Raw genomic sequence first — 26,232 nt, 5'->3', positions numbered from 1 at the left:
CCTCTTGGTATGGATGACTGATAAAGTTGTGCAAGATTGAAGTTGTTTGGAGAACTGGCAAGTGTATGAGTACTTGTTTAGCCTGATACAATTGTTAATATTTTTTCTGACTTTTACCCTTGGAGTGCAACTACAGAGATCAATCTTTCTGGTCACCGCTTCCGTCTGGGGCTTTATTTCTGTCTGATGTAGCTTACTGATTGTCCTGAAGGTGTTCACTTCTTTTCCTGGTTAGGGTGTTCTATGAGCCAGAGTCCATTCTTACATCTCTCTGACAGAACCATGGTTGCAATTAGTGCTCTCCAATTCGCAAAGTTACTGAGTAGTTGGATCAACTTTTCTTTAAAAAATACAGACATGAATTGGTGCTAGTTGCTTTGAATTAATGCATGCCTTGCTCTTGCAATTGCTCCCAATTTCAATGAAGAAATGGGAATAAAAGTTGTGATTGGAGCCTTCAAAGCACACAATTGCGTGTTTAAGCTGTGTAGTCAAAAATGCCCATTAATGTCACTGGAACAGACTGGCGCAAAACCTAGACAGTGGCATTGATGCACATCTGATGCTGGCTAATGAACTTGTAGGCTGTAAATAATTAGTAGAGTGGAACTAAAGGCATGTGTAGGAACAGAACTGAAGACTCCGGAGATGCAAAGTGCAATGCCGTGCAGCAGATTTTTTGAGCCGGTTGGTTCACTGAAACACTGTCATCTGTCCTTTCTGTGGCTGGGGGGAGTTAATATGCCATGTTTGTATGGAGTGTGAGAGGTTGCAGACCCAGTTTCAGTATCTGAAGCAGCTGTTCATCAAATTCTGGTTGCACTTCAGCCCCGTACTCCTGATATATGGTCATCCAGTACAGGGGGTGGAAAGGTAGCTTGGGGGATCTCCTAGTGGGCTTGCTCCAAGATGGCCATTCATGGGTCTGGGTGGCAGGCAGTCGAGGACTCGTTCGTGCCCGGTTGTCTTTGGAAAGAGAGCATGTGGGGATTTCCAGGGATGGTGGACCCCAGGGAATTGAGTGTTTTGTAGATAATAATAACTGTATTTTAATTTCAAATTGTAAATATTTTTATAAATCCCTGATCATTTTGTGTATTTTGAGAGTGAACAAACTTTTGTAGTTTAGTGAAGAAAAAACAGAACCTCTGTTTCTAGGGGATAAAAGAATTCGATAATTTTGCAGAGCAAATGGAAATTAATCTGTGCTTGACTTGTGCTAACAGTACAAATATTCTTTTCTTCATCAGGGATCATACTCACGGAATTTCAGTTTTTTAGTTAATATTCACCTCCAGTATGAAAATAAGCCTGTACAAGGACAACAGGTTGTTCTACAGTTTACTCAGGCTGGAGAAGTCTAAGCACCAACTTGTGAATCAGTTTAGCTCTTTTTATATGAGTGTTGTATTCTTGTGGCATTTAGAAATAAATGTAACAATTGCTAAAAAAAACTGACCTTGAAGCTGGAACTGACAAGGATCATAATTTAATGTTTACTTCCTTGGTCCCTTAGTAAGAGGTGAAGTGTACAGCTCAGCTTTCCTCTGAAGATCAAGTGGTGAAATATTACTTACATATCACCATTTAATTAAAACGTATTTTATCTCTCTTGCAATGTGGCTTGTGCTGATAGCTTGAGTCAGTCAGAGGAATAGAGGACACTGAACACTTGAGGTATTTGTGATGTCCTAATGAATTCTTAAGCATGCAAATTAAAGGAGGATGGTAAATTTGGACAAGATAGGATTATTTAGCTGATTCTGAAGTGACAAAGTGAGAAGACTCTTCCTCACTTCTCCACTTGAAATCACTGACGGCACTTTAAATTACGAGCCCTTTTGTGCTGGTGAAAGAATTTTAAAAGCTTATGGTTGTTTATCGATCTGATGGAGAACAGATAACAAAATAAGGAATTGTGGATCTAACTTACAGAAATTGATACTATATTTCTCACTTTGTGAGGGGACTTTGAATACACATTAAATCAATGTCCTAAAGCAGTAGTTCCCAAAGTTGGCAATATTTGCCCCCCTGGGGCTGACGGGAGTTTCTAAGAGGGCGATAAAGTGTCAGGGGTTGGGGGTAGGGTACTTGATGGCAAGGGGGAAGCCAATGGATTAGAGGCTCAATTTAATAAAATAATTACTTATAAGCATCTGATTTTCATTGCCTCAAAATTGATTACAATGATTGCCTCATCTCTTCCTAACCCATTGTTTGGTCTCTTAGATTTTGCTTGAAGCGCATTATAATTGTTGTAAAGCAATGTGACAGTTCTGTATTTGGCATGTCATGAAAAATTTGAACAGAAGAAATTGTGTTTTTCCAAGCCTGGCTTGCACGCTATTACCATTCACTACTCTAGTACAGTGTTAGGTCATACGGTTTCCATACTCTAATCATCCAGTGCCGCAAGTGTATAAGATGATGAGAGGCATTGACCATGTGGATAGTCAGAGGCTTTTTCCCAGGGCTGAAATGGTTGCCACAAGAGGACACAGGTTTAAGGTGCTGGGGAGTAGGTACAGAGGAGATGTCAGGGGTTAAGTTTTTTACTCAGAGAGTGGTGAGTGCGTGGAATGGGCTGCCGGCAACGGTGGTGGAGGCGGATATGATGGGGTCTTTTAAGAGACTTTCGGGTACATACATGGAGCTTAGAAGAATAGAGGGCTATAGGTAAGCCTAGAAATTTCTAAGGTAGGGACATGTTCGGCACAAATTTGTGGGCCAAAAGGCCTGTATTGTGCTGACGGTTTTCTACATTCCTATGCTTCCAGTTCCTGTGAGTTATGGTATGGCAATCAATGGCATAAAGTTCTGAATATTCTCTTTGGAATGGTCTTGACCACATTTCTCTGGTGCACAGCCCCAACTGAGATATCACTGCCCCACTTTATGTACCTTCAACCAGAGAGCGAGGTTTTGCCTGAGCTATGATGACATCCTAACTTTTCCCTTCACTGATCACAGGGCTTGAGGTTGAATTTAAACAATAGGCAATTGACTGTAGTCATTAATCCATAATATAGATGGCAGAAGCAGCCCAAATATAGACAGAATGTGGAGTATTTGAAATATGGATTTATACCAGCACCAAGCAACCAACAGCAGCCAATGTGTCTTCTGTGAGAAAATGTTTTTTTCAAATGAGGCAATGAAACATCTAAGCTCCTTGAATATTTGAAAAAAATATGCTGTCTTTAACTTTCCTTGTCAGCCGTGGTTTTGGTCATCCTCTTTTTAGAATACTTTTTCATCATTGGGATGTATCTTTCCTGCTTCCAGAATTTCCAACTATTGCTTCTCTGCCAGCATCAATCCCAGTGTCATTTTCCAGTGAACTTAGGCCAGCTCCTCTCTCATGCTTCAGTAATTCTCTTGTAATACTGTAATACAGATAAATATGACTTAAGCATATTGAAATCACCCATCACAATCGCAACATTGCCTTTTCTATCTGCCACTCTAATTTGTATCCTGCATACTGATTACTGTACGGAGGCCTATATATAGCTCTCATCTGGGTCCTCTTACCCTTACTGTTTCTTAGCTCTACCCACAAGGACTCAACATCTTCCAAATCTAAGTCACCTCTTTCTAAGGACTTGATTTCACTTTTACTGACAGGACCATCCCAGCCCCTCTGCCTACCTGTCCATCCATTGCATACAATGCTTACCCTTGGATGTTAAGCTCCCAACTATGATCTTTCAGTCTCAACTCAGTGATGTCCACAAAGTTATACCTGCCAGTCTCCAACTGTGCTACTGGATCATCTACCTCATTCCATATACTGCAGGCATTCAAATATAACACCTTAAGCTCTGTATTCATCACCCTTTTTGATTTTGTCCCACGTTACTCCTCAACTCATCCCATTGACTGCAATTTTGTTTTCTACCTAGCTCCCAAAATTCTCTCTTCAGGACCTACTTTTTCCTATTTATACTGTTGGTATCAATACGCACCATGACTTCTGCCTGATCACCCCTTCCCATTACAATGCTGTGGATCTGATCCGAGATACCCATGATCTAGGACCTGGGAGGCAACATACACAGAATTTGCCTCTAACTAAGGAATCCACCATCACTACTGCACTCCTTTCCTTCTCCCTTTCCTCCTCTGCCATAGAGCCAGACTCAGTGACTGAGACCCAGTCGCTGTGGCTTCCCACCAACAGTATCCAAAATATACTTATTATTGAGGGGAACAGCCACAGACATACTCTGCACTGGCGACCTATTCCCTTCCCTTCTCCTGACAATCACTCAGGTATCTGCTTCCTGCAACTTAATGGTGATAATCTCCTGGTAGCTGTTATTTTTCTCCCGTATGTTCTGAAGGTCATCAAGCTGCAGCTCCAGTTCCTTACCACAGTCTCTAAGGAGCTGCACTTCTTGCAGATGTAGTTATAAGGGGACTGAAAGCCTCCCAGAGTTCCCACATTTCATAAACAGAACATACCATGAACCCTGGATCCATTCTCACTGCACGAGCTATGTACTAATGGGCAAAAAGAGGGGAAAAAACAGACTAGAAACTTATTTTGAGTCTCTACTTGTTCTTTTTGAGCCAGAGCCTGACTGCTCTAACACTGTCCACTCAAACAATGGCCACTCCACTTACACCTCACTTCTTTTTATTGGCCTTTGCCGAGTGCCTAAGATAGCAACCCACCAAAAAGTCAAGATACTCCAAGCAGTTTGCTGAGGCATATCACAATATTTTGCTAATAAGAGCCAATAACCTCAGATTGGAAATCAAACCTGGGACTTTGCATATTCAGCGACGACTGAATATGCTGGCTGTGAGTTGGCTAGTCAAAACCATTAGCTACATGATGTATGTAGTGGCACTTCGCTGAAGCAATTTTCTGGATGAATGGATGTGTTTCTAAACTCCCTATTCTCACATCTACCCAGCTCAAAATATATTTTCTTATCCCATGCATCTAGTGATACGTTGAAAGGCAGTCTAACTGCATTGACTGATATATCTTGAGACAGTTGTCAAATGAAATATTTTATTCCTTCTTACAGGAATTCCCTCAGGCAATCAGTGATCAGTTTTCTTTGGGGGAAAAACTGAGATGACAATGACATTTGCTCTGTAAACCAATGGAGCTACATGCGCACATCTCAGCTAATGATTGCTGTTGATTAAGTACTTCAATGAAGTTTTTGCTTTTATATTTAGAGCCTGAGGCAACCAGCCTACAGAACCAAACTAGCAGTGCAGTATAGCTCATAACTGTATGCAGACATTTGAATACTAAAGTGGATTGTCATTTCTATTTTTATCTTACCTTTTCACTAAATGATTCTTGGATTTATCTGAATTCATTTCTGTTCCATTTCAAGAGCAGAATTGACTTGATTCGCTGCAGTTTTTAAATATTTTTATAGAGGGAGGAATGCGGATGATATTGTGTGGCTGTGAATCAATAACTAATACACTGCACTGAAGGCAGAGAGCACTAACATTAAATAGAAAGATTGAGAAGGATTGAGTGGTGCTTTGGGTCAGAATTCTATGCTTCCACCTCTGGGACCTGGGCTTGAATCAATCGCAGTCTCTCAGCTCAACACCTGCAATCTAGCTTCTAGTGCGAGTGAACTCATAACATATGACTGCACATGGCTTGGTACAAATTAATAGCAACGTACTCAGTTTCACTCATCTTGATGTATGATAGGTAAAAGAAAATTCATGATGATGGAGCAGAGAGCTGGCTCCCTGAGGACGGGGTTAAGATACTTATTGTGAGCTTCTTTGTACTGACTGCAATATATCTGGCTTTGGGGTTCTTCATTGTGACATCGCTTGTGGAATATAATAAAAATACTAATCTTCTCGCACTGATATTCCACATCTTGAATAACAAAAAAACCCCAAAAAATGCAAAATTAACAATGTATAATGAGCATGAGAGTTATTGCTGAATTGTAAATTAGTCATGTGCACTCTTTGAAATGAATGTACATCATCTTCTATTCATCATACATTACCACAGTAACAGTCATTAAAATGAAGTATTTCAGAAGATATACTAGTTGGAGGAAAGTGTTGCCACTCAGCCAGTGGCCTTTGACTTTTCCTTGGTAAAAACGTGTGCCTGGAATTCAGGAGGTTTAGTTGCAATATTGGCACACATGGGCAGAGAGCAACGGATTAGTTATCCATAAAGAATATTCATTGGCCTCTAACAGACGCAACGTCATTATATTTTTGTGTAACGTGCAGCAAAGTGAAAAACTGCCAATTATTTTTCATGTTCTGTGACAGCATGAAATGTTCTCTCACCCGCCCCCACACTCCACAAGGTCAGATATCTTATGTTGTATTTGCATTGTTTTCTTTTCTCCTTAAGGTCTGATTCGGTTACAAGAGCTCATTAAAGCTCCATCTCGGTATAGTATCCGCTTGAAGATTCGGCAGCTTCCTGCAGATACAAAGGATTCCAAGCCTTTGCTGAAGGAAATGAAAAGGAACAAGGAATTCCACATAATATTTGACTGTAGTCACGAAATGGCGGCTGGGATCTTGAAACAGGTAAGCAGTTCCAGGACCAAACCAAAAGTCCTTTTGGTTAAAACAGGCTGAACTATAATTTTACCAAATAAGACGTAAGCAGATCCCACCTCCTTGATGGATTTCAAGTTGTATGAATTTTACAGACCCAGAGGAGTCATCAATATTGATGATGGTGGCACATAAATACATGTTTATTAACAAGGTTTTGCTCCCATCTTCCTGATTTGGACTTTCTCTATGGGGGAAATAGTAATGGATTTAGAAAGAGCAGATACAAATCTGTATGTGGCATTCCCCACACAAAATTCATACCATACAACTAACAGCACAAGGTTTTCTTGCTCTCTCACCTTTTATTGTGACACCTTCGTCACAATAACAGTGGCTCAGAGTCAGGTTTATTGGGTGCCATTATTCTGTTTGTGTTACCATGATGGGTTGCTTCACTTTGTTTCTGAAGCTGCTCAGTAAATAAACCAAATTTTAAGCACATTAAATAAAACCTGCAAAGTTTAGAATCTTTCAGATAAAAGAAGGGAAGTTCCTCTCAGCTTTTTCACTCACGCAGAAATAAAAAGAACTCAAAATGCAGCAAATATTCATCAAGCCACGCAGCATTGGTGGAGGGAGAAGCAGAGTTAAAAGCTCAAGCTTGAGTCCCTTTGCTGAACTGCTTTTCCAGAGTTACTTCCAGCAAAATCCAAGCCCATTCTCACATTCAATTTTAGTAAAGTAATTCTTGAAGTACAGAAGCAGCTCTGAGGGAATTTCTTGCCTCTGCTTAGTGTAGCATATTACATATTCTGTTACATCTAAACCACTGCTGTGTTGAACCCCTTTAGCTTTTGATAAATATTTAATTTTGCTATAAGCTTACAAGATATTAGCATAACTATTGCATTTTCAAATTTGTTTTGCCATTGGGAACACTTACTGTGGGTTTAGTAATATGTCAGTGATGAAGTTTAAAGTTAACATTATTATTAGCCAGGCAATGTCTGCTTGGTAAAATAAAGTTGTAATTTTTACATAACCATCACCCACTGGCTTTGATCCACCTCTAATCAATCTTCTTGTGAGTTAATTCTTCACCTAGAAACTTAATCTTTATCAAAAATGTAATATTTTTACAAAAAGGGGACAAGGAGAGCCTGAATTTGATTCAATTATATGGCTCCCTTTGGGTGTAGTTGAGCATTACAAAGAATTGTTATCTGAAGTTATGTGACTACTTATTTACGAGGTGAAGCTGGGCCAGTATATGTTCGAGCTAAATGGGGTAAAATTAAACAAAGACAATTCAAAATGATGAAAGTATTTGGCAGTGTAAATAAAGAGTTAATTTTTCCAGTGGTGGGAAATAAAGAGGGTATATACTGTATATTTAAAATACTTTAACAGGTTGAAATACTGTAGCACTGTAATATATATTTGGATACTGTAGAAGCTCAATGCCTTCTATTGCTCGCTTTGGCCATCAAAACATGGAGGACACTCTCACAGTTCCCGATGACCCTGAGAGCCAATGTGCAAGCATGTCACCTGGTACGGATATGGCCCGTGCGGAGTGAGAGATACTGAAGCAGGTCGATATTTAACAGACTTTAATGCGAACAAAGTTAAAGGAAGACAGAAATACAGGCTAGGCCAAACAGGGCCGTTGACTAAAACACTCAAATCAAAAACAAAGCCTACACTGCGGCTGAAAAGAAAAGCTAAGAATAAAACGAATACCGCTTGTCTTCAGAGTCAGTTGACTCTTCAGTCCAATTCCTCAGGGAAGGCGGAATGCAGATAAGGAAGCGTAGTTATGTCCATGTACAAGTCTCAACAAGTACTACAACAGAATGAATGGAATTAAATACTATCACAATGAAATAATAATTAGCTGATGTGTCCATATTCACGAGTGCAGTTGTCATAGCTGCTGCGCAGCCGAACCCATGGTTGTGACAGCGCATCCTTCAAGAGGGTGAATCCATGGAAACTATCTGGCCCAGAAGGGGTGCCTAGCCGAGTACTGTAGACCTGTGCTAATCCACCAGAATGTTTAAACTCTTGCTTCAGCAGTCTAGGTACCCACCTGCTTCAAGCAGGCCTCAAAACCTCCTTCTGCAATTGGGTCCATAATTTTCTCACTACCAGATCCCAATCAGTTAAGATTGGCAACAGTACCTCCTCCACAATCTTCTTCAACACATAGGTGCACCACAAGGTTGTGTGCTACGTGCTTAGCCTTTTGCTCTAATCACTTTACACTTAAGATAGTGTGGTTATGCACAGCTCCAAGGTCATAGTTAAGCTTGTTGATGACACCACAGTCATTGGCCGAATCAGAGTTTGTCACAAATCAGCAGATAGGAGGGAGACTGAATATCTGGCTGAGTGGTGCCACAACAACCTCTTGCGCAATGACAGCAAGAGCAAGGACCTGACTGTTGACTCAGGAGGAAGAAACAAGTCTATGAGCCAGTCCTCTTCAGGGGAATCCAAGGTGGAGAGGGTCAGCAACTTTAAATTCCACAGTGTTATCATTTCAGAAGACCTGACCTGGGCCCAGCTGGTTAGTGCAATTATGAAGAAAGCATGGCAGCACTGCAACTTCCATAATTTCAGCATGATGTCTAAAACTTGGACAAACTTCAAAAGGTGTTAGGTGAAGAGATTATTTACTGGTTGCATCGTTGCCTGGTATGGAAACACTAATGCCTTTGAATGGAAAAGGTAGTAGATACAAGCCAGTACATCATGGGTAAAGCCTTCCCCACCATTGAGCACAATTACACAGAGTGTTGTTGCAGGAAGGCAGCATCCATCTTTTGGGCCCCCCAACACGTAACCCATGGTCTCTTCTCGTTGCTGCCATCTGGAAGAAGGTAGAGGAGTCTTAGGACTCACACCACCAGGTTACTACCCTACAACAGTTACTACCCCTCAATCATCAAACTCTTGAACCAGTGTCAATAACTTCACTCAACTTGCACCATCACTGAACTGTTCCCACAAACTATGGACTCACATTGCTGGCCTCTTCATCTCATGCTCTTGATAACTAATGCTTATTTATTCTTTTTTTTGCATTTGTAAAGTTTGTTGTCTTTTGCCCACTGATAGTTTATCTGTCCTGCTGGGTGTGGTCTTTCATTGATTCCGTTGTGGCGACCCACTTCCTAGCGCACTCGAACTGCCTCACAAATAGCCAGTGCGCCGGTACAAAGGCCAGTCCCAAAAGGGCGCCAGGTCTGCTTCACCAACAAAGGGAAAAGCCTGCGCGGGATTGTGAGTACGTGACCCCTACAGCATCCGCACATGGGGAGGGCGAGATCAGGGAGGCTTTAAAGCAAGGCTGTGAAGTTCAAATAAAATCTTCTTTAACTGGAGTTTACCGACTCCGTGTCGTTATTTTAGTGCTGTGTGCAGCACACCGCTACAATTGGTGACCCCGACAGTCCAAATGATTTTTGGACCAGAGATGACTGACGCCGCATCTGTTCATGTGGTTTCATTGAAACTGCCCAGCTTCTGGACACTGTGACCTCACCTCTGGTTCCAGCAAGCAGAAGCCCAATTCCACATTCGGCAGATAACCTCAGAGGATACATGTTACTACTACGTGGTGAGCTCCCTCGACCAGGACACAGTGGCCCAGGTTGAGGAGTTCGTACAGTCTCCCCCAGCGGACGGCAAGTACACGGAATTCAAAGCCCTGCTCATAAGGACTTTCGGACTCTCACGGCATGAGCGGGCTGCCCGTTTACTGCACCTGGATGGCTTGGGAGACAGACCTCCGTCGGCTTTAATGAATGAGATGTTGTCTCTGGCTGGTGGACACAAACCCTGCCTCATGTTTGAGCAGGCATTCCTGGAGCAGCTGCCCGAGGACATACGCCTGCTGCTGTCCGACGTGGATTTCAGCGACCCCTGGGAGGTGGCAGCCCAGGCGGACTTGCTGTGGAACGCCAAGAAGGTGAGTGGGACGTCCGTCGCACAGATCCCAGCAGCCATGCTCCCAGCAGCAAACCAGACTAGACCCAGCCACAGAGCCCGCTAACCCAGAGACAGGGGTGAGGAGCCCAATGAACAATGGTGTTTCTACCACCAGCGGTGGGGCGCAGAAGCCCACCGCTGTAGCCCGCCCTGCAAGTTCCCGGGAAACGCCAGGGCCAACCGCCACTGATGGCTACGGCGGCTGGCCATTGGGATAGCCTCCTGTATGTGTGGGACAAGCGGTCGGGACACCGTTTTTTGGTCGACACCAGAGCCGAGATCAGCGTCTTACCTCTGACGAGTTATGACACCTGCAGCAGGGCACCAGGTCCCCCCCTGAGGGCCGCGAATGGCAGCACGGTAAGGACCTATGGCACCTGTACAGTGCAGCTACAGTTCGGCTCCAGCCAGTTCACGTGGGACTTCACACTTACCGCCGTAGCCCAACCGCTTCTGGGTGCGGATTTTTTGCGGGCTCACTGCCTGCTGGTCGACCTGCCGAGGCAGAGACTGGTCCACGCCAAGACCTTTCAGACGTTCTTCCTGGGAGAAGCCCAGTTGCTAGCCCCTCACCTCGACTCCATCACGCTGTCCGACAACGACTTCACCAGAGTCCTGGCGGATTGCCCATCGGCTTTGGCACTGCAGTTCATGGCAGCCATGCCCCGACATGGCGTACAGCACCACATCCCGATCCAGGGACCACACCTCCACGCCTGTGCTCGGCGGCTTCCCCCGGACAAGCTCCGACTGGCAAAGGAGGAGTTCAGGAGGATGGAGGAATTGGGGATCATCCGGCGGTCCGACAGCCCATGGGCCATCCCCCTGCACATGGTGTCCAAAGGGGGCTGGAGACCATGCGGTGACTACTGCAGGCTGAACGAGGCTACCACACCGGAGCACTACCCTGTGCTGCACATTCAGGATGTTGCAGCAAACCTGCACGGCACATGGATCTTCTCCAAGGTAGACCTCGTCCGGGGATACCATCAAATCCCGATGCATCCGGACGACATCCCCAAAACGGCTCTCATCACCCCGTTCGGCCTTTTCAAGTTCGTCCGCATGCCGCTCGGCCTGAAGAATGCCGCACAGACGTTCCAGCGGTTAATGGACATGGTGGGACGCGACCTGGACTTCACATTCATCTATTTGGATGACATCCTCATAGCCAGCAGCAGTCGTCAGGAACATCTGTCCCACCTTCGTCAACTCTACGCCCGACTGAGTGAGTACGGTCTAACAGTCAACGCGGCCAAGTGCCAGTTCGGGCTCGACACCATCGACTTCCTGGGCCATAGGATTACTAAAGATGGGATGACCCCTCTGCCTGCTAAGGTAGACGCAGTCCGCCATTTCCCCCGACCCACCACAATCAAAGGCCTTCAGGGATTCGTAGGTATGGTCAATTTCTACCACCACTTCCTCCCTTCAGCTGCCCGAATCATGCTGTTCACCCTGCTGTCGGATCCGGACAAGGACATTACCTGGGACGAGGAGTCCACCGCCGCTTTCGTTAAAACGAAAGAAGCCTTGGCAAACGCCGCAATGCTAGTGCACCCAGAATGGACGTCCCTACCGCCCTCACAGTGGATGCATCTAACACGGCAGTCGGTGGGGTACTGGAGCAACTCATCGCGGGTCGCTGGCAACCCCTGGCTTTTTTCAGCAAACACCTGCGGCCACCCGAGCTCAAATACAGTGCTTTCGACCGGGAACTGTTGGCGCTCTACCTGGCGATCCGGCATTTCAGGTACTTCTTAGATGGTAGGCCCTTCACCGCGTTCACGGACCACAAGCCGCTTACCTTTATGTTCACGAAGGTGTCTGATCCCTGGTCGTCCCGCCAGCAGCGCCATCTGTCCTACATCTCTGAATACATGACGGATGTCCGGCACGTCTCGGGTAAGGATAATGTCATGGCGGACGCGCTCTCTCGCCCTAACATTCATGCCCTTTCCCAAGGGATAAACTTTGAGGCGCTGGCAGAGACGCAGCAGGCAGATGAGGAGATCCCGAGTTACAGAACCGCAGTCTCCGGTTTGCAGCTCCAGGACCTCCCCGTGGGCCCGGGTGAGAGGACCCTACTCTGTGACGTTGCCACCGGCCAGCCCCGTCCCGTCGTCCCGGCACCCTGGCGGCGACGTGTTTTCGACTCCATTCATAACTTAGCGCACCCCTCCATCAGGACAACTGTCGGGATGGTAGCCAACAGGTTCGTTTGGCACGGACTCCGCAAGCAGGTCAGTGAATGGGCCAGAATGTACATGCACTGCCAGACGGCCAAGGTGCAGCTGCACACTAAAGCTCTGCCGCAGCAGTTCCACCCCACCCTCCGGCATTTCAACCACATTCATGTGGATATCGTGGGCCCCCTGCCAGTGTCGTGCGGAGCGCGACACCTCCTCGCTATCGTGGACCTGTTCACAATATGTCCAGAGGCAGTCCCGCTCACCGACGCCACCTCCGAATCTTGCGCCCGGGCACTGATCGCCACCTGGGTGTCCCGCTTTGGTGTACCGGCCCACATTACTTCCGACAGAGGTGCCCAGTTCATCTCCAGCCTGTGGTTAGCTATGGCCAGCCTTCTGGGGACACAGCTGCACCACACCACTGCCTACCACCCACAGACGTTTCCACCGTCATCTAAAGTCGGCTCTCATGGCCCACCTGAGAGGTGCTAACTGGGTGGACGAGCTTCCCTGGGTCCTACTCAGCATCCGCACGGCGCCCAAAGAAGATCTGTACACCTCGTCGGCCGAGTTGGTGTAAGGCGCACCGCTGGTCATCCCCAGGGAGTTCATACCGGCCCCAAGGGGGCAAGAGGAAGAACCCACAGCAGTCCTGGGCAGACTACGCGAGAGGCTCGGTGACCTGGCCCCCATACCCACTTCGCAGCATGGGCAGAGCCCGACCTGCGTACCCCAAGACCTGCAGAACTGTAAGTTTGTGTTTATATGAAGGGGCGGGCATCGGCTACCGCTGCAATGGCCCTACGAGGGGCCGTTTACGGTGCTCAGGAACAACGGGTCCACGTTCGTGCTGGACGTTGGGTGGAGAGAGGAGGTTTTCACGGTGGACCGACTCAAACCGGCCCATGTGGACTTGGCGCAACCGGTCGAGTTTCCGGCACCGCGGCACAGAGGCCGACCTCCCAAACAGTGTCCAGCCCAGACTGTGGACATTGGGGGGTGTATTGCCGGTTTTGTGGGGGGGGCAGCCACTTCCTAGTGCACTCAAACCAGCTCACAAATAGCCAGCACGCCGGCACAAAGGCCAATCCGAAAAGGGCGCCAGGTCTGCTTCACCAACAAAGGGAAAAGCCTGTGCGAGATTGTGAGTACATGCCGCCTACAGCATCCGCACCCGGGGAGGGCGGGATCAGGGAGGCTTTAAAGCAAGGCTGTGAAGTTTGAATAAAATCTTCTTTAACTGCAGTTTACCGTCTCTGTGTCATTATTTTAGCGCTACACCGTTTTGTTTCTTTGATTTACTGAGTATGCCCACAAATAAACAAATCTCAAGGTTGTATCTGATGACATTGTGGTGAACTATGTGCCTGTCTGGACACGCCCCCTGCTGACTGCTCCTGTGGCTCCTCCCACAGGCCCCTGTATAAAGGCGATCTGAGGCCTGACGCTCGGCCTCAGTCTCCAGGACATAGTATGATAGACACTCACTCCTGGTTCCTTCTTCCAGTCAATAAAAGCTGATATCTCGCCTTACGTCTCAGTGTGAGTTATTGATAGTGCATCAGACATATACTGCATGTACTTTGACAATAAATTTACTTTGAACTTTAATCATTCCACTAAATGTGAAATGTTCATTTTTCTATTTATTTTTACCCTTTTCAGTGCAGTTTTCCTGTGTAATTCAATTTGTAGTACTTCTGCTTCAGTTTTTTTGTTGCAAGGAGCAAATCAGCTGCATATTCATGACAGCTTTTGCAAAGCTATCTCAGTCTGTACCACAGATTTGAGAATGCAAATTAGTAATTTCCTGATATACACAGCAAAGATTCAAGACAACTGTTGCAGGGATGTGAATGGGGAACAACAAAGGTACAGTCACTGCTTTAACAATCATGACACTTCAACACACAAAAAAAATAGAGATTTACAGACAATCCTGACCAGTAACGGCAAATGAGATATTTGCATTGAAGATTGTGTTTTATTCTACATAAGGTCGATGAACTTGTGACCTCAGTTACAGATTGGCAAGTATGATGTTGTAAGCACCACTGAACCATGGCTGAAAGAAGATTAAAGCTCAGAGCTTAATGCCCAGGAATACACATTGTATCAAAAGGACAGGAAGGAAGGCAGAGGGGGCGGCTTTGTTCTGTTGATAAAAAATGAAAGCAAATCATTAGAAAGAGGTGACACAGGGTCAGAAGCATTGTGGATAGAGTTAAGGAACTGCAAAGGTAAAAAGCTCCTGAAAAGAGTTATATGCAGACCCCCAAACAGTAGTAAAGATGTGTTCTACAAGTTACAACAGGATATAGAAAATGCATGCCAAAGGGAAATGTTACAATAGTTATGGGGGATTTCAACATGCAAGTAGAGTTGGTGCGGGGTACTTGGAGGCACGTGATAAAATAGGCCGTAGTCAGCATAGTTTCCTCAAGGGAAAATCTTGCCTGTGACAAGGTTGTTGGAATTCTTTGATGAAATAACAAGCAGGGTAGACAAAGGACAATTAGTTAATGTTCTGTACTTAAATTTTTAGATGGCCTTTTGACAAGGTGCCCTGCATTAGGCTGCTTAACAAGTTACGAGCCCATGGTATTAGTCTTTTCTGGTTGGCTGCTAGTGACCAATGGTTTTCCACAGATGTCTGAGTTAGGACCTATTCTTTTTACGTTACATGCCAATGGAATGACACCTATGTTTCAAAGTTTTCAAATGATATGAAGACAGGTGGAGGGGCAGGTAGATTTGCAGAAATAGGGAGACCACAGAAAGACGGATTAGGGCAAAGAAAGGGCAGATGGAAACAGTGTTGGGAAATGTATGGTCATGCACTTTGGTAGAAGGAATGGAAGTGTTGATTATTTTCTAATTGGAGAGAAAATACATAAATCTGAGCTGCAAAGGATTTGGGAATCCTTGTGCAGGATTTCCTAAAGGTTAATTTATGGGTTAAGTCTGTGGTGTGGATGAGATGTTAGCATTCATTTCAAAATAAAAGCAAGGATATAATGTTCATATTTTATGAAGCATTGGTGAGGCCTCACGAGGAGTACCGTAAACAGTTTTGGGCCCCTTATCTTAGAAAGGATGTGCTGAAACTGGAGAAGATTCCAGGGAGGTTCATGAAAACGATACCAGGATTAAGCACTTGTCATATGAAGAGCATTTGATAGCTCTGGGCCAGTATTCATTGGAACTTAGGGGGATGAGGGATGACCTAATTGAAACCTATCAAAAGGCCTTGATAGAGTGGATGTGGAGAAGATTTTTCCTATGGTGGGAGTGTCTAGGATCAGAGGATACAGCCTCAAGATAGAGGGATATCCTTCTAGAATAGAGGTCAGGAGGAATTTTTTGTATATATAAGACAGAGGTTGACAGGTCTCTTGATTGGTCAATACAGGAAGGGATATGGGGGTGGGGGTGGAGGGGGGAAGGCAGGAGAATGGGGCTGAGAGGAATAATGGATCAACCATGATGAAATGGCAGAGCAGACTTGATGAACCTAATGGCCTAATTCAGCTCCTGTATCTTATTGTACTATGTGTGGCTGGGTAATAAAACAGAACCAGAATATTGCCCTCAGTGTAGCAAGCAGATTTTTATTAGAAAGGAACAGAAGGAAACAACTGCAAAAGAAACAATTGCTTTAAATTATGCCATTCCAGTTATGTTGGTTCAAGGAAGATTTACAGTTTCTTTTCTATCTGAAACTTGCCTTTGTACTGTTTTGTATTAATGAGCATAGAACCATGTTCATTTTGAATACAACTTCCCAATTGAATACCCAACAGATCTTATATGCCATGAAGCCTATTTGTAACTGTACTAAGGCCCCTAATGATGAGACTCTAATAATATAAAATGGCTGAGTGGCTGAATCATTCTTCCACCATTTTTAATGTCAGATTGAGAAACGTGGGAGTTTTCAATTGGTTTGTTCTAATTGTACTGTGGAAGTCATTTTATGTTTTTGTTCTGTTGATTTGCTCTGAATATTTCTCTTAATATGTAGGTGTTGGAACTTGACTTGTCTATTCATTTCTTTCTCAGGCTTTGTCAATGGGAATGATGACTGAATATTATCATTACATTTTCACTACCTTGGTAAGCAATTGAACAATTTAATGTCATTACATGATGTGTAAGGAAGATTCTCATTTATGAATGGCTGATTTGTTTTCACCTTATTCTCTTTCATTTCACCAATGTAATGCATTGGAAAAGTGTCAGTCAACAATAAACCTTGAACAGCATCATTTTATCATTTTGCTCTGCTGATTTACATCAATATTTTGTATTGTTTTTATGGAATATCGGCATTCCCAGTATCTTAAAACTCTGAACATCCTCACTTGTCTCAAATTTACCTTTTCCCCAGTGTAGTTTGCAGTTTAAATTTGCTCCCTTACTGTTGGTAACGTCAACATTGTAGAAATGGTGTAGCCTTATCCATAGTTTCTAACCACAATTACTTTCAATATTATTAAACCTACGTTATGAAAATGTTGTAACCTGGATTACAGATGACCAAGTCATAGAGCACTACAACACAGAAACAGGCCCTTCTGGCCAACTCATCCATTCTGACCAAATGGCCCATGCAAGTTAGTTCCAATTGCTTGTTTGGAGGCCTGTTTCATTCTTCCTATCCATGTACTAATTCAAGTGTCGTTGAAATGTCATTATTGTTCCTGATTCAACAACTTTCCCTGGCAGCTCATTCCACATATACAATTCCTCTGCATGAAAAAGTTGACCCTCAGGTATTTTTTAAATTCTTTCCCCTCTCATCTGAAACCTATGCCCTTTTTGTTCCCTTTCCCTGGGATTAAGGCAGTGAGCATTCATGTTATCTATACCTCTCAGGGTTTTTTATACACCTCTGTAAAATCACCTCTCAGTCTCCTACATTCCAATGAACAAAGTCTTAGCCTGCCCAACCTTTTGCATAACTCGGGTATATTTAACACCTGTAACACTGTTTAATTTATATAAGTATCTCCTCTCAAACCTACCTTGCTTACTGCCTGAAAAGACAGAAAGATAACCCATGGCAACACTAGCATTGACAAACTCCCTTAGAAATGATACAACATCCTTACTCACTGATTCTTTTCAGTTGCTGTTTTAATATTCTGAGAACAACCCCCTGGAAGAACTTTGTATCTTTGAATTTTGAACATCCTCACTTGAACAATTTATTGTCAGTACAATTCTTACGCTCCATGATTGTATCTTTGGAGGAGGTCAACCTTCAGTTAAGTTAACAAAGGGTAAAATTTGCTGTCCTTTATAGATATAGTCATAAACATTGAATGGAAAACAAAGTCACATCTTTCATTTGGATTAAATGTAGTTAAAAAGGCATGAACAAAAAGAAATACAGTAACAGAATATTTAGTCCAGAATAAACAACAACTTGTCTTGTTGCTGGATGTTGTTTCAGGATATTTTTGCCTTGGACTTGGAGCCTTACCGTTACAGTGGAGTGAATATGACGGGGTTCCAGATTCTCAACACTGAGAACAGCCAGGTTGCCTCCATAATTGAAAAATGGTCGATGGAAAGATTGCAAGCCCCTCCCAAACCTGGCTCAGGCTTGCTGGATGGTTTCATGACGGTATGAGAAATGGTGTTACATGCTATCACATTGCAAAAAAATGTCAGTCTTATTCAATTCAAGAAACAATAATGTGACCACAATATGAAATGAAATTCATTGTCTTATCATACATGTTGAAGATTGGAATGAGAAAATTAGCCCAAACTGTATAGCTTTTGCCATTACTTTCCAATCGAAAAATAGAGAATTGCAGTGGGGCACTCTTTGAGCACCAGCTCATATCTTGTGGATGGTATTCACAAGCTTGTGCAGCTGATCTCCTGCTCTACTGCTACATTCATCATTTTTCAGGTCAGAGCTTAGATGCACTGAACTGAGAAGCTGATGGTGGGTTAGAGGTCATAATGGAAGAAGAGGACTCCCTGGGATAGAGTTGGTGCACTTGGAACATTCTTCCCTCACAGTAAATTTGCAGAAGGAATGACTTGTGAGCTGTTGAAAAATCTTAGAACACAAGAAATTCTGCAGATGCTGGAAATTCTGAGCACAAATGTTGGGGGAACTCTGCAGATCAGGCAGCATCTACGGAGAAGCTGCGTGGCCTGCTAAGTTCCTTCAGCAATTTGAGTCTGCTGAAATATCTACTTTGTTGTTATAACATTGGAGTTGAAACATTTTTTCCAATATTCTCCGCAAAATGATGTGGTAAGGACAGACTTTAAAGGTGCAGTTAAGCAGGCTTGTTTTAGTTAGGGTGTATGTTTCTTCTCAACTCATTCTACAGGCTATATTCCCTCTACACCCTCAGTGCTGATGCAGTTTTTCAACCTGACATATTGAACATGTCTTTGCCTCCACAGATGCCACTTGATCTACACTGAATTCCTCCAGCAATTTGCTTTTGGCTCCTTTAGAGACATCATCAGTTTGCTACTGATTTTAAAGTTTGAACCAATATATATTCGTGACGTGGACCATCTTATGCATCTATTCTACATTGGCATAGTTAAGTTAATGTCAGCAACAAAACCTGCAGCCAATGCTGATTGCTGCAAAGCATACTGAGCAAATTTCAGTTAAAAATTAAAATAGCACTCACTACTACCAGATTATGAGCACCTAATCAAACTTTTATTTTGAAGTATACTGTTTTAACTGACATTTTAGATTTACAAATCCGTTAAAGTGTTGTTTTTAGAACTACAGTATTATATAAGCATAATTTTGCTAGGACGCATTTAGTTTTTTTTCTTGCTTGTGCTGTTCTCATTACAAGAATTATTTAGTGAGATGAACAAAATTAAATATGATACTTGCCTCTTAGGATGACCAGTAAAGTGTTTTTATTACATGTGGAAATCTTGAGAATTTGTGTTGCAAACTTAAAAAGCTTAAATGCACTGAGAATTGACATATTGAGTCATGAGGGAGTTCCAGACTACTCTATCCAATCATATACAACCTACGTGCACCAAGAGCACTGCCTCAACAGCTTCCACCTATGGTGCTTGCGTCGGACCCTCGGCATTTCCTGGAAAGACCGCATGCCAAACAAGGATGTCCTGGACCAGGCCAGCATGCCAAGCATGTATGTCCTTCTCACACAGCGATGACTGCGCTGGCTTGGCCACTTCCACCATATGCAGGATGGTCGCATCCCCAAGGACATCCTATATGGAGAACTAGCCACAGGATCCCGGCCCATAGGGCACCCACTACTGCGTTACAGGGACGTTTGTAAACGTGACCTGAAATCTGCTGATATCAGGGTGGACGCTTGGGAAGAAACAGCTGCAAATCGCTGCACCTGGCGACGGGCTATATGTACAGGCATTGCCAATGCAGAGGAAAAACAAACTCGACTGTGGTCGGACAGAAGGAGGAGAAGGAAAGCTGTGGCAGTCACTACCCAGCTTCGAGTGCAGTAGCCGTGCCAAGGACTGCTGCTCAAGAATCGGCTTATTCAGCCACAGCCAGCGCTGTTCCACACCCAACTGAGTCCTATACCAGGCACGTCCATTGTCTACTTAGACAGACGGAGCCATTAATATATTTTAATAATTGGACAATTTAGAGAGAAACTTCCATGAAGCTAGTGCAGATTTTCAAGTTGTACTCTATATTCTACAATTTTTAGATACCTATACATTTGACTTACTTTTATTATTTATCTTTGTGCACTTAATTGTGGAATATTGAGTGATATCCTTTCATACTGATGTGTTAACAAGAGAAGCTGAAAGCAGTTAGCTTGAAAAATAGCAAGTTAAAGGTGTCCAATATTGTGGAAACTATAAGACCGAGAAGCTAAAGGCTGTGACGCTGAAAATCATTGAATAATGCAGAAAATCTGGAGTTATTGGGTAGCTCAGTTAGCATTTTCATAAAGAAGAGATGAGGAGAAAGAGGTTCTCGCTCACATGTTGTGCTCTGCTTCCAAAATTCAGGTCATTGACTAATAGAATTTAATTTTGGAAGTGAAATGCAAGATGCCATCTCAATTGGACATTTAGCACAGGTGGCCAACATTGAATTTCTTGGTAAATACTACAGTACAGCCAATTGTGACAACTGTTGCCATTTTTATCAGCTTCTTCTCAGTGCTTCTCTGCAAACCCAGGCCTTGTATTCTCCCAAATACCTTTTTCCATCTAATCTCTTTGCCATGGAAATCTTTAAGTTGCTTCAGAAGGCCTGCTATCATCTCCTGTTAATATAATTTCAGCCATACAGCTGCCTCCTGCAAATAGCCAGTAGCTTAGATACACCTGTACCTATAGATAGACCCTCTGTTTGATGCAAATATCTAATCAGCCAATCATATGGCAACAACACAAAGCGAAAATACATGGTCAAGAGACTCAGTTGTTGTTCAGACAGACATCAGAATGGGGAAGAAGTGTAATGTGAGTGAGTTTGACTGTAGAATGATTGTTAGTGCCAGATTGGGTGGTTGGAGTAGCTCAGAAACTGCTGATCTCCTGGGCTTTTCACATATAACAACCTTTAGATTTCACAGAAGATGGCGTGACAGGCAAAACAAAAATTACAGCAAGCAGCAGTTCCATGGGCAAAAACAGCTTGTTAATGACAGACAACACACACAAAATGCTGTTGGAACACAGCAGGCCAGGCAGAATCTATAAGGAGAAGCACTGTCGACGTTTCGGCCCGAGACCCTTCAACAAGACTAACTTCGTTTTGTGTGTGTTGTTTGAATTTCCAGCATCTGCAGATTTCCTCGTGTTTGCTTGTTAATGACAGAGGTCAGAGGAGAATGGTCATGTTCTTTCAAGCTGTCAGGAAGGTGACAGTAACCCAAATAACCACGTGTTACAAAAGTGTTGTGCAGAGGAGCATCTCCGAACACACATGTTGAACCTTGAAGGGGTTGGGCTACAGCAGCAGAAAACCATGAACATATACTCAGCGGCTATTTTATTAGATGGCTCCTGTATTTCAGTTATTTTCTCTTTATTTTGTTCTCCTTCCTTTCATGAAGCTTCTTTAAAAATTGCTGATTAATTGTAATAGAAAGAGCACTCCAGCCACAGCCATTAATGAATTTGTTTTCCCTCCTAATGGAGATTGACCTGCTAAGTATTTCCAGCAATGTTCCATCCTTGCTACAGAAACTTCATTCAGTTATGATCATATAAAAATTGCATTGAGAATGACTGATCTTTAGTCATAGTAATGTGAACAAAGTGGTCTAAAGTTGAACCTATCTCAATACACTACTTAATCTGCCTGAAGTTTTGCATGCATAATTAAAAAGATCTAACAAGCCTTCCAACTTCATTAGCATAACTCTCCTTTGTTAATTACCTTAGCTATCATCTGTTTTAACTTGTGTACTTTAATGTTTGCTGTGTTGTATTAGTTCAGAGGATGTATTATTTTATTCATAACCTGAGGAAAGTAATCTTTCAGTCAGTAGCATCAACTGGAAAGTTATCAAACAAGATTGTCACCGAACATACCAGGAGCTAATAGTAGATTAGGACCTAATATCATGTTAAAGAGCTCCTTTTAAGGCCATAAGACAGAGTAAGAATTAGGTGATTTGGCCCATTGTGTGCTCCTCCATTCTGTCATGGCTGATTCATTCTCTGGCTGTCTCCCCATAACTTTAGGTAACCTTACTAATTAAGAAGCTATCCATCTCTGCTTTACATATATCCAGTGACTCGGCCTCCACAGCTGCCATGGCAATGAATTCTACAGATTTTAAGGGAGCAGAAGAGCTTTAGCAAGGGGATTCAATGGCCTGGGGCCAAAGGCAACTAAAAGACGCATCTATCAATGGTAGAACTAATTAAATCAAGGATGATGCAAATCCAGAAATGAACAGTTGCAAGGATCTTCAATGGCTAGACCCCTGTAGATGTTTAAAACCTACATTAGGACCAATTTACAGTAAGTTATTAACCTGTGTCAACCTCCACTGAACCGAAAAGAAAGCAAGTCACTGCAGGATGACCATTCAAGCCTACTACAGGCAACACCCACGTTAGAGTCAAGACTGAGTTGCTCGAGCATAGCTAGAGCCACACTGTGTGTCACTGTGAAGTTTATTGAATTACAAACCAATCTGGCTGTGCATTCATCACAAATATATATTTATGCAGTGGCTTTAAATGAGTAAACACACTTTGCTAAGCAGAATCAAATTAACCAAGTTGCGTAGAAGCCATGAACAAAAACTTTGCCAAAGAGATGGTAACTGTGCACTGAATTTATATTATAGATGTTGTGGTGTTCAATGTCATAAGAAACCAGATCAATTCATTGGTGATTCCTTCTTAATATCCTCATCAGTTGGTGAGATTTTGTTTTCAACTTCTGAACGTTCCTTACAATTAATTAATGAGGGTGATCAAACATTACAATATATCACACTACATCATTTATATTTCAATCTATTTCAAAGAATTAAAAGGTGTTTTCATGTTTTGTTGTAAAAATAACATAAAGGACTACCCTAATCAATTAAGGCCCAACTGTAGTCACAACAAGAATTTGAGTATGCAGTGTTAAATCAAAGTTGCAGTGATAAGCTATGAGGAGGAGGATATCTGTATCTCCTTGTGCTGTTTTAGGGACAGCTACTTATTTTCAATAGGCCCTGTAATATTTGTTGCCAAATTCAGGAAACAATTTGGCAGCATTTTAGGCAATGTTGTTTTGTACCAAGAAATCTCCATTTACTTTCGAGATCTACCAAATGCTATAAGTTGAACAATACAGTAACTGTTACTTGAAACACACACAAAATGCTGGAGGAACTCAGCAGGGCAGGCAGCAGCTATGGAAAAGAGTAAACAGTTGATGTTTTGGGCAGAGACCCTTCATCAGGACTGGAAATGAGAGATGAGGACTCAGAGTAAGAATGTGGGCGAGGGGAGGAAAAAGTACAAGTGGTAGGTGAGACTGGCAGGGGGCAGTGGTGAAGAAAGAGCTAGAAAGTCGATTAGTGAAAGAGGGCTGGAGAAGGGAGAATCTGATAGGAGAGTACAGAAGGCCATGGAAGAAAGAGACAGGGGTTGAGCACCAGGGAGATGTGATGGGCACTTAAGGAGATGTGGTGAGAGAGGGAAATGGAAATACGGAATGGAGAAAGAGAGAGGCGTTCAGTTATCAGAAGTTGGAGAAATCGATGTTCATGCTATCTGGTTGGAGGCTACCCAGATGGAATATAAGGTGCTGCTCCTCCAACCTAACTGATGCCTACCCTGAAGAAGTTTCAATTTTCCCTTCAACAGGAATTCAATTAAATACTCTCTCACTGTCAAGTCGTCAAGTCACTTTTATTGTGATTTCGACCATAACTGCTGGTACAGTACATAGTAAAAATGAGACAACGTTTTTCAGAACCGTGGTGTTACATGACACAGTACAAAAACTAGACTGAACTACGTAAAAAAAAAAACAACACAGAGAAAACTACACTAGACTACAGACCTACACAGGACTGTATCAAGTGCACAAAAACAGTGCAGGCATTACAATAAATAAACAGGACAATAGAGTGAGGTGTCAGTCCAGGCTCTGGGTATTGAGGAGTCTGATAGCTTGGGGGAAGAAGCTGTTACATTGTCTGCCCCTCTATGCTATCACCTTGTTTTTCTCTCTTCCTTCCCCCACCCCCCACTTTTTAAATCTACTCCTCAGCTTTCTTACTCCAGTCCTGCCGAAGGATCATGGCCTGAAACATCAATTGTACATTTTTCCATAGATGCTGCCTGGACTCCTTTCCTCCAACATTTTGTGTGTGTTGCTTGGATTTGCAGCATCTGCAGAATTTCTCTTGTTTGTGATTGGACTACTACACTGTGAAGTCTCTTTCAGGGATGCCTACCCCGAAGAAGTTTAAATCTTTCCTTCGACAGGAGCTCCCTCTCACTGCTCCCCCTCTATGATATCACCTTGTGTTTCTCTCTTCCCTCCGTCCACCTTTTAAATCTACTCTTCAACTTTTTTTCTCCACTCCTGCCAAAAGGTCTCGGTTCAAAATGTCAGCTGTACTCTTTTTAATAGATGCATCCTGGCTTGCTGAGTTCCTCCAGAATTTTGTGTGTGTTGCTTGAGTCTGGCTTCAGTGGAGGCCATGGATTGTCTTGTCAGAATGGGAAGTGGAATTGAAATGGGTGGCCACTGGGAGATCCTGCTTGTTGTGGCAGATGCAGTGAAAGGGCTCGACGAAGTGGTCTCCCAGTCTATGTCGGGTCTCACTAATATACAGGAGGCCACACTGGGAGCACCGGATACAATAGATGACCCCAACAAACTCACAGGTGAAGTGTCACCTCACTTGGAATGGTAGTGAGGGAGGAAGTGTACGGGCAGGTGTAGTAGCTGTTCCAATTCTGTTACTTGTTGTTTCTTTAATTTAAGATATCCCTTCTTCTTGTTCCAGTTAAGTAGGTAGATGCCAAAATATGAATCTGTGTTATGATGTGGACCTTTGCAAAATCAGATTCAACTCAGACAAAGTGGAACAAAGTGAGTTATATCAAGCTGTTCAAAATTCAATGATAATCCATGTCATTCTTGGGCAGACTACTAAAGCTAAAAGCTAAACTGAGATGATGCAATTTTTTTAACACGGTGAATTTCACCTCTCCCTAATTCCCAAGAATCTTCCATTTTAAGGCCTTAGCTCCCTTTTTGTATCCACTAAGCTAAAATGTGAGAAATATATCAAATCCATGCTCTATTATTGACTATACAAAGCGAGTCACTTTTTGAGTAGTTTACAAAGACTATAGAGTTGGTCAAATTTAAAACATGTTTCATTGTTATTGAGGAAACTTGTTACTGGGTTCAACTGTACGATCAAATGAATGAAAATGCAGTCGGTTACCCCCAGACATTGTTTAATGCAAACAATAAATTAATTTGAATTTTACAACATCTTGTAATCAAACTATAATATACCTATACATTTAAAGTAATATGCCTCTGGAGGAATTAATGGAAGGGAAAAACTATCTTCCTTTGAAATACAGTTTTTTAAACAAAGATATTCCTTGTTGTATTTATCAATGCAAGGAATTATTAATAGGAGAGATAAGAATCACATTTTTGTTTTTCATTACCCACTGCTAATGTCAAACTCTCACTGACAGAGAATAACATGCCTAGATATAGTACCAAGCTTCCTTTATTTTGCCTGAAGAAACCTTATTAATTCCAGCTATAGAATAGTATTTGCTTCCAGATCAGATATTTTCAGTTAATCTATTATCCCACACATATCTTTCTCAAGGGAAAGTTCTAATTTATGGCAAATGATGATCATATATCATGCACATAATGCTGAGTTAAAACTGATCCAAGCCTATTTCTGATTGAATCTGTGCAACTGATATAGAGGATATTAATTCCTTAGCTTCCTTCTTGCTCTTTATCTGAATCCCTACTGCTGCTCCGCCA

The 26,232-nt window shown here is 43.0% G+C and overlaps 1 protein-coding gene across 2 annotated transcripts in view; it reads left to right on the top strand.

Moving 5' to 3' along the window:
• Nucleotides 1–26,232, top strand: part of LOC132400859 (glutamate receptor ionotropic, kainate 2-like) — a 626,396-nt gene that overhangs the window by 353,462 nt on the left and 246,702 nt on the right. For both annotated transcript variants that reach the window (XM_059982332.1, XM_059982331.1), the window contains 3 exons: nt 6,377–6,558; nt 16,782–16,835; nt 18,178–18,351. In XM_059982332.1, coding sequence (XP_059838315.1) covers nt 6,377–6,558; nt 16,782–16,835; nt 18,178–18,351 — 410 coding nt within the window. The remainder of the gene's footprint in view (nt 1–6,376; nt 6,559–16,781; nt 16,836–18,177; nt 18,352–26,232) is intronic.

Source organism: Hypanus sabinus, chromosome 10 (genome assembly GCF_030144855.1).
Source record: "Hypanus sabinus isolate sHypSab1 chromosome 10, sHypSab1.hap1, whole genome shotgun sequence".
NCBI classification, from domain to species: domain Eukaryota; kingdom Metazoa; phylum Chordata; class Chondrichthyes; order Myliobatiformes; family Dasyatidae; genus Hypanus; species Hypanus sabinus.
The sequence above is the reverse complement of the archived record's forward strand: the minus strand, read 5'-3'. Positions and strand labels throughout refer to the sequence as shown.